The following is a 13,722-nucleotide window of genomic DNA, read 5'->3' as shown; positions in this document are numbered from 1 at the left end:
TAACTTGGCCATTGTCCCTTTAAGAAACTAACTGACAAATCAGCAATTCTATGAAATTGCATGAATGAATGAAACTCATACCGGCAAATGGTAAATAAATCTCACAACCCAGCTACAGTAATCAGCTTAATACCCTTTATTCTTGTATAGGTACAATTTTTGCCTTATTTAGAGCATATAGGCCTAGCATTTTTACTAATATTTACTAACTTAAAAGACAAAAAGACTGACACCTCCCAATTATGCAAGGAGACCGGACAGATGTCCCATTTGAAGTAGCAGCCAGCACTTAGCACGTTTTAACCCATCTCCTGTCTCCCAGGTCAGAAGCCCTTCAAAACTTTGTGTACTAGAGATAAAAATTGTAACACAATGGTAATGGAATGTTACTATATATAAGAACTGTGCATAAAGGGTCTCTTGTAAGAACTGTATTTTGGGATTTTATTGCTGCCTCAGACTTTAACTGTGAATGCTGAATTAAAAGAGGCTATTTCTGCCACTTACCAATTCCAGTCATTATATGAACACAACACAGAAAGCATTCTACCCAGATGCATCACAGCTTGGTGTAGCAAATGCACCGCCCAGGATCATAAAAAAACTACAGAGGGAAGTGAACACAACTCAGTCCATTACACAAGCCAATCTTTCATACATTTACTCTATCTATCAATCACGCTGCCTGGGGAAGACAGCCAACATAATCAAGACTACTGTCATCCTGATATACTGTAATTTTTTCCAAACTCTTCCATCAAGGAGAAGAAGCAAAAGCTTAAACACACATACCACCAGGTTCAAGAACAGCTTCTTCCTTGCAGTTGTTAGACTTCTGAATGGTCCTTTCAAATCTTAAATTGGATGTTGATCTCGATCTTTGTGCACCTTCTCTGCAGCCATAAGAGTCATAGAGGTATACAACACAGAAACAGATGCTTCAGTTTAACTCATCCATGTCGGTCAGATGTCCTATATAAATCTAGTCCCATGTGCCACCATTTGGCCCATGTCTCTCTAAACCCTTCCTATTCATATACCCATTCAGATCCATCATACCAGCCTCCAACACATCCTCTGGCAGCTCATTCCATTTGTGCACCAGCCTCTGCTTGATAAAGTTGCTCCTTAGGTCCTTTTAAAATCTTTCTCCTCTCATTTTAAACTCATACCCTCTATTCATATACTCATACTCACCTATTCCGGGGAAAAGACCTTGCCTATTTATCCAATCCTTGCCCCTAATGATTTAATAAACCATGATGATTTAATAACATCACCCCTCAGCATCCAATGTTCCAGCCTATTCAGCCTTTCCCTATAGTTCAAACCCTACAACCCTGGCAACATCCTCATAATCTTTTCTGGACCCTTTAAAGTTTCACAACATCCTTTTTAAAGCAGGGAGACCAGAATTGCATACAGTACTCCAAAGCTGACCTAACCAATGTCCTGTACAGCCACAACATGACCTCCCAACTCCTATACTCAATGCACTGACCAATAAAGACAACCTGTGATTCCATTTTCAAGGATCTATGAACCTGCACTCCAAGGACACATTGTTCAGCAACACTCCCCATCCTTACCATTAAGTGTATAAGCTCTGCCCTGATTTGCCTTTCAAAATCAGCACCTAACATTTGTCTAAATTAAACTTCATCTGCCAATCCTCGGTCTATTGACCGACCTAATCAAGATCCTGTTGTCCTGTGAGGTACCCTTCTTCGCCGTCCACTACACCTCCAACTTTAGTGTCATCTTCAAACTTACTAACTCTACCTCCTGTGTTCACATCCCGGCTGAAAGGGAACATAAAACAGTTTTGGCAAATAAGGTTTTGGGGAATTCAAAGGGATTCTACAAAAACATTAAGGACAAAAGAGTAAGTAGGGAGAGAATTGGGTGCCTTAAAGATCAGCAAGGCAGCCGATGTGTGGAACCACACATGGGTGAGATACTAAATGAGTATTTGTGCATCAGTGTTTACTGTGGAGAAGGATATGAAAGGTATAGAACGTGGGGAAATAAATAGCAACATCTTGAAAAATGCCCAAATTACAGAGGAGGAACTGCTGGATGTCTTAAAATGCATAATGGTGGATAAATCCCTGGGACCTGATCAGATGTACCCTAAAACTCTATGGGCAGAGAGGGAAGAGATTGCTGGGCCCCTTGTTGAGATATTTGTATCATTGATAGCCATAGGTGAGGTGCTGGATGACTGGAGATTGGCTAACATTGTGCCACTATTCAAGAAAGGTGGTAAGGAAAAGCCAAGGAACAATAGACTGGTGAGTCTGACATCAATGGTGGGCACGTTGTTGGAGGGAATCCTGTGGGACAGGATTTACATGTATTTGGAAAGGTAAGGACTGATTAGGAATAGTCAACATGGCTTTGTGCATGAGAAATCATGTTTCATTAACTTGATTGAGTTTTCTGAAGAAGTAATGAAGAGGTCTGATGAAGGCAGAGAGGTGGATGTGATCTATATGAAAGTCAGTTAGGCGTTCCTCTTGATAGACCGGTTAGCAAGGTTAAATCACATGGAATACAGGAAGAACTAGCCATTTGGATAAGGAATTGACTCAAAGGTAGAAGACAGAGCGTGGTGGTGGAGGGTTGCATTTCAGATTGGAGGCCTGTGACCAGTGGTGTGCCACAAAGTTTGGTGCTGGGTCCATCCATGGCATTGTATTCCTTGTTCTGTTCTATCACCCTTATGCACTTTGTATGGTATGATTTGCCGGCACAGCGGGCCAAACAAAACTTTTCACTGTGCTTAGGTAGATGTGAATAATCAATCAAATCACATCAAATCCTAGGATTTAGCCTCATCTCTAGCCAACAGGTGGGTTTAACCAAAACAAGTTCAATGGCATGGTCTTGATTAAAAATGGCTTATGTATGCAGAACATCCTCAATTATAATTGGATGATAAAATGCTACTATCTTGAAGTAATGGAAACAGTTGAGCAATCATTATCATTGCTCATTAACAGTTTCTGGATCTAAATTCTTCAACCTGCCTGTCTGTACTGCAGAGCTGGCCTCATCATTATCCATTACTGAAATCAGGCAGCAGTTTTAAGTATTCCATAACTATAAATCAAACTGTTTGGGCTGTAGGAGGATGGGACATTGTGATAGTGTCATGAACTAAAAATGAAGAGACCCAGGCTAATGCTCTGGGGATGTGGGTTCAACTCCCAACTCACAGCAGCTGGAATTTAAAGTTAATGATGAGCTGAAGCTTAAAGACTGGCAATTGTAAAAATCCATCTGGTTTACTGATGTCCTTTATAGGGAAGACAATCTATATTCTACAGTCAGGGCTTCATGTGACTCCAGATCCACAGTAATATGGTTGATTCTGTCGTACTGATCAAAGGTATTCACTGATAGGCAACAAATGCTAGCATTGCCAGAGATATCCCTAGGCCATGAAGAAATATTTAATAAAAACTTTCCAACCATATCCAGTATTTTTAGAAAGCTTCCGATTAGTTTCAGTCTCAGTTTCTGCAGAAACTGGAAGGGTCAGTTTCCTTTCTTCATTTCCCTCTTCAATAAAAAGTTGAAGCCACCATAGTCCATGCTTTCATTAAAGGGAGTTAACTGGTGATGGTTTAAGCAAGAGGCAAAGTTAAGGTGGTGGGGCCTCATGGTCACCTCAACCAGTGTGGGGATTGAATCCATGCTGTTGAGAACACTCTGCATCACAATCCAGCTGTCCAGCCCCTCTCTTCAATGAAGGCAGTGACAAAAATACAAGCTTTGAAACCTCAGATTTGACCACACTATTAAATGCTAAACTTTTATTCATACATCAAAAACAGATATATGAGAAACGTTTGCTACAAAATCCAACTTCTAAAAGGGGAATATAAAATAGTTCCTTCTGATTTTCATATGTGTGTGAATGATCAGAATGATGCAGAATAGAAGGGTTAAATTATTGCAAGTTACGTAAATCTGGCTTAGGTTCTTTTGAGAAATGAACTTGAATGATCTGAAGTGTTCAAAATGATTAAAGGACTCAGTAAAGTAAATGTCAAAAAGTGAGGAGTGACATTAGGAACTGTTTTTTCGCACAAAAGGTAGTGTGAGAGCAGAATGTCAAATGGAAATGGCTGTGAATACTGGGTCAGTTGATATTTTCCAGACTGTGAATGACATTTTACAATGATACGGAGATGCCGGTGTTGGACTGGGGTGTACGAAGTTAAAAAATCACACAACACCAGGTTATAATTCAAAGGTTTAATTGGAAGCAGTAGCTTTCTGACCGCTGATCCTTCATCACCTGATGAAGGAGCAGCACTCCGAAAGCTAGTGCTTCCAATTAAACTTGTTGAACTCTAACCTGGTGTTGTGTGATTTTTAACATTTTACAATGTAAGTGTATCAATGGATAGTGATTAAGGCTTACAAAATTTGCTGAGGAACAGGTCAACAATGATCTCACTGACTTGTGGAAAAGTCTTGAAGTGCTGAAGGATCAACATTTTCACTGACTGCTCCAGGGTTACCTCATGCCAAATATATCAAGAATTGATACATTCCATGACTTAGACAAATAATACAGAATAGCCACCCATGTGCTATAAACAACAATTTAACACATTCTCTCACTTTTTATAAAGGAAAAATGGCACAAATTTCACAGAAATCAACGTTTTTTCAGTGTATTTACTGTGCTGTTACTTATCTTTCCCCTTTTGTAATGCTCTGGATGTTGCAGAAGCAAAACTGTCAGCAGTCAGCCTTATTATTTCTCCAAAGGAATTCAGCATATGGTGCCAAATCTAGAATGCATACAGTCAGCAAAATGTATGCAGTTTTGGGATCCATGATATAGAAAGGGAACAGCCAAATATTAATTCATTAATTTGCTTCCTATTTGCATAATCTCAACTACAAAGACTTGGACAATTATGCCTGTTTTCATTGGATTTCAGGTTTTGAAATGGTGATTTGGTAAACATTTTCAAGTTAGAAACACAGTGTATGTAGAAAGATTTTCTACTGCATCAATGAGAATGCAGCAACACAAAATACATTTAAGTGATTTTGGATGGTGATAAGAATTTTTTTTGAAGTACAAATCTTAGAAATATATAGTGGTTGAGGCAGAGAACATTTCAGCATTCAAAATGTTAGAAAGCTGGTTGAGGGATAAAGGAATCTGGAAACAAAGCAAGTGCATGGGATTAGGACAATGTTTGAATAGAAGATAAACTTGAACATGCACTGATTAAATGGCCTGCTCATGAACAAAGAGTGCAGGTTGAAAGTAGAGTTGCAGGTAGATAGGATTGTGAAGCAGGCATTTGGTATGCCTTCCTTTATTGGTCAGAGCACTGAGTACAGGAGTTGGGAGGCCACGTTGCAGCTGTACAGGACATTGGTTAGGCCACTGTTGGAATATTGCATGCGATTCTGGTCTCCTTCCTATTGGAAGGATGCTGTGAAACTTGAAAGGGTTCAGAAAAGATTTACAAAGATGTTGCCAGGGTTGGAGGGTTTGAGCTATAGGGAGAGCCTGAATAGGCTGAGGCTGTTTTCCCTGGACCATCGGGACAGAGGGGTGTGCTTATAGTGGTTTATAAAATCATGAGGGGCATGGATGGGATAAATAGACTGGTGTTTTCCCTGGGGTGGGAGAGTCTAAAACTGGAAGGCATATGTTTAGCGTGAGAGGGGTAAGGTATAAAAGGGACTTAAGGGGCAACTTCTTCATGCAGAGGATGGTGTGTGTATGGAATGAGCTTCCAGAGGAAGTGATGGAGGCTGGTACAATTACAGCATTTAAAAGTCATCTGGGTGGATACATGAATAGGGAGTGTTTAGAGGGATATGAGCCAAGTGCTAGCAAATGGGACTAGATTACGTTAGGGTATCTGGTCAGTATGGACAAGTTGGACCAAAGGGTCTGTTTCTGTGCTGTCCATCTCACTGACTCTATGACTCTATGTGCACATTAGGTGAACTGGCCATGCAAAATTGCCCACGGTGTCAGGGATATGTAGTTTAGGTGGATTAGTCATGGGAAATGCAGGATTGCAGGGATAAGGGATGTGTCTGAATGGGATACTGTTTGGAAGGTTGGTGTGGACTTGATAGGCTGAATGGCCTGCTTTCACACTGTAGAGATTCTAACCTAAACTGCCAGATTAGGTTAAGGGATATGCAAGAGAGATGTGGTGACAAACATTTAAGAGAATATTACAAATACAGAGGATAGTTACATTTGAAAAGAAGGACAAATTTCAAGGCAAGATCAACATTCTATGGTTAACTAGAAAAATTATGTCAAACTTTATGAAAAAGCATATAATTGTGCAAAGTTGATTTGCAAGTCAGAAGCATGGACGGAACATTATAAAAGGTAAAGAATGACAAAAAGATTAGTAAGGAAGGGGAAAGTAGAGTCTGAGAGAAAGTTAGGTTAAACATTAAAATAGCACAGAAAATTTGAATATGAGAAAAAGTGAGCAAAAATAAAAATAGATATTTCTATAGACATTTTCAAAGAATAAAGTTAATAAAGCGTGCATTGGTTCCAGAAAAAGTGAATCTGGTGTGTTAATAATGGACAATAAAAGAGCAAAATGTCCAGATAACAGAGGAGGAAGTGCTGGATGTCTTGAAACGGGCAAAAGGTGAATAAATCCCCAGGACCTGATCAGGTGTACCCGAGAATTCTGTGGGAAGCTAGAGAAGTGATTGCTGGGCCTCTTGCTGAGATATTTGTATCATCAATAGCCACAGGTGAGGTGCCAGAAGACTGGAGGTTGGCAAACGTGGTGCCACTGTTTAAGAAGGGTGGTAAGGACAAGCCAGAGAACTATAGACCAGTGAGCCTGATGTCAGTGGTGGGCAAGTTGTTGGAGGGAATCCTGAGGGGTAGGATATACACATATTCCTGATGAAGGGCTTTTGCCCGAAATGTCGATTTTACTGCTCCTCGGATGCTGCCTGAACTGCTGTGCTTCTCCAGCACCACTCTAATCTAGACTCTGGTTTCCAGCATCTGCAGTCATTGTTTTTATCTATGTATTTGGAAAGGCAAGGACTGATAGTCAACATGGCTTTGTGCATGGGAAATCATGTCTCACAAATTTGATTGAGTTTTTTGAGGAAGTAACAAAGAGGATTGATGAGGGCAGAGTGGTAGATGTGATCTATATCGACTTCAGTAAGGCATTCGACAAGGTTCCCCATGGGAGACTGATTAGCAAGGTTAGATCTCTTGGAATACAGGGAGAACTAGCGTATTGGATACCGAACTGGCTCAAAGATAGAAGACAGAAGGTGGTGGTGGAGGGTTGTTTTTCAGACTGGACGCCTGTGACCAGTGGAGTGCCACAAGGATTGGTGCCAGGTCCTCTACCTTTTGTCATTTACCTAAATGATTTGGATGTGAGCATAAGAGGTAGAGTTAGTAAGTTTGCAGATGACACCAAAATTGGAGGTGTAGTGGACAGCGAAGAGGGTTACCTCAGGATCTTGACCAGATGGGCCAAAGGGCTGAGAAGTGGCAGATGGGGTTTAATTCAGATCAATGTAAGGTGCTGCATTTTGGGAACGCAAACCTTTGCAGGACTTCGGCACTTAATTAGATTAGATTACTTACAGTGTGGAAACAGGCCCTTCGGCCCAACAAGTCCATACCGCCCCACCGAAGCGCAACCCACCCATACCCCGACATCTACCCCTTACCTAACACTACGGGCAATTTAGCATGGCCAATTCACCTGACCAGCACATCTTTGGACTGTGGGAGGAAACCAGAGCACCCAGAGGCAACCCACGCAGACACGGGGAGAATGCGCAAACTCCACACAGTCAGTCGCCTGAGGTGGGAATTGAACCCGGATCTCTGGCGCTGTGAGGCAGCAGTGCTAACCACTGTGCCACCGTGCCTTAATGGTAAGGTCCTGGGGAGTGTTGTTGAACAAAGAGACCTTGCAGTGCGGGTTCATAGCTCCTTGAAAGTGGAGTCGCAGGTAGATAAGATAGTGAAGAAGGCGTTTGGTATGCTTTCCTTTATTGGTCAGAGTATTGAATATAGGAGTTGGGAGGTCATGTTGCGGCTGTACAGGACATTAGTTAGGCCACTGTTGGAATATTAAGTGCAAGTCTGGTCTGCTTCCTATCAGAAAGATGTTGTGAAACTTGAAAGGGTTCAGAAAAGATTGACAAGGATGTTGCCAGGGTTGGAGGATTTGAGCTATAGGGAAAGGCTGAACAGGCTGGGGCTGTTTTCCCTATAAGGGGTAACCTTATAGAGGTTTACAAAATTATGAGGGGCGTGCATAGAGTAAATAGGCAAAGTCTTTTCCCTAGGGTTGGGGAGTCCAGAACTAGAGAGCATAGGTTTAGGGTGAGAAGGGAAAGATATAAAAGAGACCTAATGGGCAACCTTTTCACACAGAGGGTGGTACGTGCATGGAATGAGTTGCCAGAGGAAGTGGTGGAGGCTGGTATAATTGCAACATTTAAGAGGGATTTGGATGGGTATATGAATAGGAGGAGTTTGGAGGGATATGGGCCGGGTGCTGGCAGGTGGGACTAGATTGGGTTGGGATATCTGGTCGGCATGGACGGGTTGGACCAAAGGGTCTGTTTCCATGCTGAACATCTCTATGACTCGAGATGGCAGATGAACTGAAGAGGCATTTTGCAATTGGTCTTCACTGTACAGCATACAATTAATATCCTGGAATTTGCTGTAAATCTGGAAATGGAAGTGAGTAAGGCAGTCAAGAAAATTATAGTTGCCTGTGAATTGGTACGAAGCAAATTTCTGGAACTGAGACTGACATGTCCCTGGGTCCTTGGTAGATCAAACCTTGGTCTTAAAAGAGATGGCTGGTGATATAGTGGATATGTGGTTTTAACATTCCAAGACTTCCTAGATTAAGGAAAAATTCTATTAGATTGGAAATGTAAATACAACTCCTTTATTCAAAAAAAAGACTGAAAATAAGAAACACCAGTGCAATTAGTCTGACGTGTCATGGGAAAGATGACAGAAGCTTTTACTAAAGTGACAGCAGGACTCTTTAGGAAAGTTCACGTTAATCAGACAGGATTAACAAGATTTCGTGAAAGAGAATTCAGGTTGAACGTATTTATTGGGCTTGTTTAAAGAAGACTTACTGCAGATAAAAGGGAACCTCGATTTACTGAAATTAGATGTCAAGAAAGCAGCAATCAAGTCAGCCAGTTATTGAATGGTGAAGTATTGTAGTCTCAAAGGGTTGCTCCTGACCGGTTATGTCCACGTTTGTACGTACAACGTTAAAAATCACACCACCAGGTCATAGTCCAACAGGTTTATCTGGAAGCACGAGCCAGTGCATCCAAATAAACCTGTTGAACTATGATTTGGAGATGCCGGTGTTGGACTGGGGTGTACAAAGGTAAAAATCACACAAGGTTATAGTCCAACAGGTTTAATTGGAAGCTAGTGTGCTAATGTACAACGGGCTGAGAACACTTCTTGAAATCACGGTCACGTGAAGGCTAAAAAGTCGTGAGAATGTTCAATGCAGGTAATAGTATAAATTATTTAACCTCGTTTTAACAAATAAAAATTAAATTCACACTGTTGCATTTATGACTTCAGTTTATAAAGTGGGATGTTGGGACAAATCACTTCAGTAATATTATTTGAATGAAAACAAGTTCTGAAGACTTTATACCAGAGTGAAACATTAACTCGGGTTCTCTGCCCACAGATGCTGCCACATTTTCTGGGGAGTTTCGGCAGTGCGCTCTATGTTTATTTCAATAATATTTCCTGGATGCACACAGTCAAAACAAGGTGACCACACACAAAGCTGAAACTTCCGGTTGGAAGTAGAAGTGCCGTCATCTCAATTATATTTTTCCAAGAGGTGACATATCTCTGAAAACTTGATGTTTACCAGCAGTTCCGAGTTACTGATTTTATTACTTCCCTCATTACAGAGTCGCGTATTTATTCTGACCGTGAAAGGTCAATTGAGAATCAAACTGTACGATCCTGTCACATTTGACATTCAAATAAAAATCACGACTGTAAATATTTCGATTCCTGAAAAACGTTGTAAAACATCGTCATTAAAAGCTAAATCCATGCAGTACAGCAAAAACCATAGAACCCTCCGCGTATTGGCCTGAAGCAGAATTAAAGTTCGGACTTAGTCCTAACAGATATTTGTTTAGAGTTTCCGATGCCGACGATCAAGAGACACCAAAACTCGTATACTCTTACCTCCTAATGAAGTGAACAAAATGATGACAACACAGAAAAGTAAGATTTCCATCCTTTTAAACAAATACAAACATTTTCATCCAGAGAAAAGATTCTTCACGTTTCCAAACCAGACATTATTTTTACTTTCGCTTCATCGAACACGCCCATCTTTATGGAATCAAATGACAACTTCATTGCAATTCGGGATATTCGCCGCACAGTGACACGGATTTTATTCGAAATATAAAACAATATTTTTGTTTACACCCAAGCGAAGTGATTATTTAGGATTTTACACAAGATTGTTTTTGTTTGTGCATGGACATGCAATCGAATTCTTAAACCCATTCGATGAGCAGCTGGCGGGAAAACAAGATTTTAAAAATCAATTTGTGAAATTCAGCCTCAAAGGAACGACAGCGGCACCCTGCTTGATACACTCTCGCTCAACGGGTCATGTATTTGAACATTCATACAGCTTCCACAGACATTGAATGGAGGGCTTTGCAAAGTACCCCACGCCGCTCAGAAACTGCAGTTCTAATGAAGAAAACTATGATTCCAATTTAAATCCATGTGTTATTGCACCTCTATGTACAGGCATTCAGCTATTTCTCGTGCACACCCCTATCCTTCCATCACTGCTCAGCTGATTGTGACGAGTGTGCGAACAGTAAACCTATCAGAGACTCAGACGCTGTGAAATCATGGTAGAACTCAGTGTGGTCAGTGTTGTGGAGAAAATATAGAAAATCACCAGGAGACAAAGAGAGTTCTTCAAGAAGTGGGTCTTTTATTTGCAAACAAAAAACCGTGACACTGAGAAAGCAGATTCTCGACTGCCCACCTACCTCAGGGTCCTTGGATTTTTAAAAATCATGTTTCTGTTAGCTTATCAGCATGTCCAACTATATATTAATCAAAGTACCTCACTCTAGCTGCACAATAAACCAGTGATGTTAATTCCCATTATCTCTTTAGTTGTATATTCTACTTAATGTTATTCTAATGTCACTGTTAGATATTTATTGCTAACTCTGCTACAGTGATCTTCCATTCCAGACTAACCTTTCATGATAGATATTTAGCTATTCCAATCTATTACAATAGTCTCCTGTCTCAAGCTGACTCTACTAACTATTTATTAGATATTTTAATGTCATGTCCCAAATATTTTGGTCCCAATCCTGTCATAATAACACTTCAGAGAAACTTGCTTTATTACTTGTGTTATCTCATCTCACCATAGTGAGCTTTCAGCCTTAAACTTACTCTGCAAATTGGTGTAAGAGCATTCCACTATTCTTATTCCATCCTGCCTTCTACAGACCACAGATTGTCAGTGGTCTTCATGCTTTAACCCTTCCCATGCTTTCATGTTCTTTATTTTCCAAATTCCACCCTTAGAGACCTACTGGTCTCACCTAGAGAAAGAAGACAATAAACTCAGCCCCTCTTGTGCCATAGACAAATAATGTAGGTCCCAACACGGACTAACTAATTTTAGGAGTCTAAGACTTAAAGGGTTCTTCCTCCATTCCTGGGGTCCCTTGGGCCAAACACCTGTCCTCCGATAACCAGAACAGGAAAAAAGACCCAAGATCCCTCACAATCTAGGACCCCCGTGTTCTTCAAAAGTATCATCAATGTCCCCACGTGGACATATTCCTTGCACCATGGTGGTTGTTAGGTCATAATAGTAGAGCGGTGGGGTTCCATCAGAGAAGTAAGCACTTCCTGGGGTAGCTGAAATGACCACAAGTTGCCGTGTAGTGACGCAAACTAAAAAGGACTTAATAAAAGGCAAAGCACAACAAAAGACGAAGGCGACAACAAGCAAAACCGCATCTACAATAAGACCATGCTCCCCAAGACCCTAATATATTATTCAGCCAATCAAAAGCCTGATGTCCAAACCCCACATTGTCTTTTAGCTCCCATCTTAAATTCTTTAGTTTTTCCATTGATTTAGTAAAAGATCCCCCAGGGCTAGTGTTGTTAGGTATAAAGGTACAGCAATGTTCCCCAAACATCACACAAACCCCACCTTTTTCTGCCAGTATCCAATCTAAGGCTGTCTGTTTTGCCATGTCGTTTTGGTAGTAGCATCCAATTGTTCTCCCAAAGCTACAGTATAATTGATAAATCTGTGCTGGTTGTAATAAATGTAAATAATCCATTCAGTATTCTTGCTAAACCCTATCACTGGGATAAGAGCCTCCCAGCCCGCAGCAATCTCATGCGGTCCTTAAACTCATTAGGAATACCTCTTGGCTGTCCTATGCTATCAATCCAAATAGTCGGATCAGGGAAATACCGTCACTTAGTTTGGCGCAAAGTTGACTGTGATGTAGCATCAAGCTGCGTGTGTGGTGATTTAGCTACCATGTGTAGGAGCATTACATGGGCACAGCTGCCACTCCAGTCAGCGGGCAGTGTCAGGCGCAACCCTCCTTTCTTACCACACACCCACCAAATATCTGCCAGTGGGACATGTTGAGAATTTAAAACAGCCCCAAATGTGGTGTCCACCTCTAGTTCAATTGTATTCCTGCAAAGACCCTTAAAATAGCCTACTGGTGTGGAGCCATTTCGCTTAAAGCATTCAAAACTCAACCCTTCCCGTATCCTGAAAGCAATCACAGGGAATGTGTAATTAGTCTTACTTATGGACCATAGGGTACTAAAGCCACATCATCGTTGGAGTTGCTGCTTGCCCACATCATCCTGCTGATAGAACGTAGAGGTCTGAAGTAGGAGGGACTAAAAGGGGCAATGGAATTGCCTGTAAGTTGATGGATCATCCGGGTTAAGAGGTCAGCTAGAATGCTGCAGACGCTATTAAGTACAGTTGGTCGAGTTATAAGGCATAGGGACAATGTAGTATGAGGGATTGCCTTAGTGCACAAGAAACAGTCCTGTCTAGCCATCATTACAGCCGTATAGTTTGACCATTGATACCAGTGATTGTCACGGGCATGTACCCATGTTAGGGCAGCAAGGTCTGTGCTTCTAATAGGTCTTTGCCTCCCAGTCTGAATGACCCTGGCATTACCAGTCCAGGTCTGCCAAGCTAATGGTCTCCAAGTCTGAGCATGCAGGCCTGGCATCAGAGAAGGGGGGTATCAGTGGCATCCCCGTGTCTTCCCCATCCCTGCTGCCAGGAGAACTATGCTCCACATCTCCATCACAGTCATTTTGGGAATGATCAGTATCCCTAAGAACTTCACCCGTACCTTGGTTGGAATCCTGCTGAGGGGTACTAACCTCCTGTGTGCCCTGCCCGTGTGCAAGGTCCTCAGCCTCAGCTCCACTTACCTCAGTGTTAGAGTTAGTTTGTGCTGGTGGGAGAGCTTTAGTACAATGATTAAGGTGGTACCATATGTGTCATCCTTCCACTTGCATGGTGGTAGGTGATGCCTTTGTCACTATGAAAGGTCCCTCTCTCCTCAGCTCATTCCAGCGTCTTT

At 41.5% G+C, this 13,722-nt stretch overlaps 1 protein-coding gene across 1 annotated transcript in view; it reads right to left on the bottom strand.

Annotated features, from left to right (window-relative positions):
- The window catches only part of LOC140493888 (uncharacterized), a 110,721-nt gene that overhangs the window by 95,130 nt on the left and 1,869 nt on the right, over positions 1-13,722 (bottom strand). The window contains exons 2-3 of the mRNA XM_072592883.1: positions 10,271-10,323; positions 793-893 (exon numbers count right to left, since the gene is read on the bottom strand). Coding sequence (XP_072448984.1) covers positions 793-893; positions 10,271-10,323 — 154 coding nt within the window. The remainder of the gene's footprint in view (positions 1-792; positions 894-10,270; positions 10,324-13,722) is intronic.

The sequence above is a fragment of the Chiloscyllium punctatum genome, chromosome 22 (genome assembly GCF_047496795.1).
Source record: "Chiloscyllium punctatum isolate Juve2018m chromosome 22, sChiPun1.3, whole genome shotgun sequence".
NCBI lineage: Eukaryota > Metazoa > Chordata > Chondrichthyes > Orectolobiformes > Hemiscylliidae > Chiloscyllium > Chiloscyllium punctatum.
This window is presented reverse-complemented; position numbering and strand designations above follow the sequence as displayed.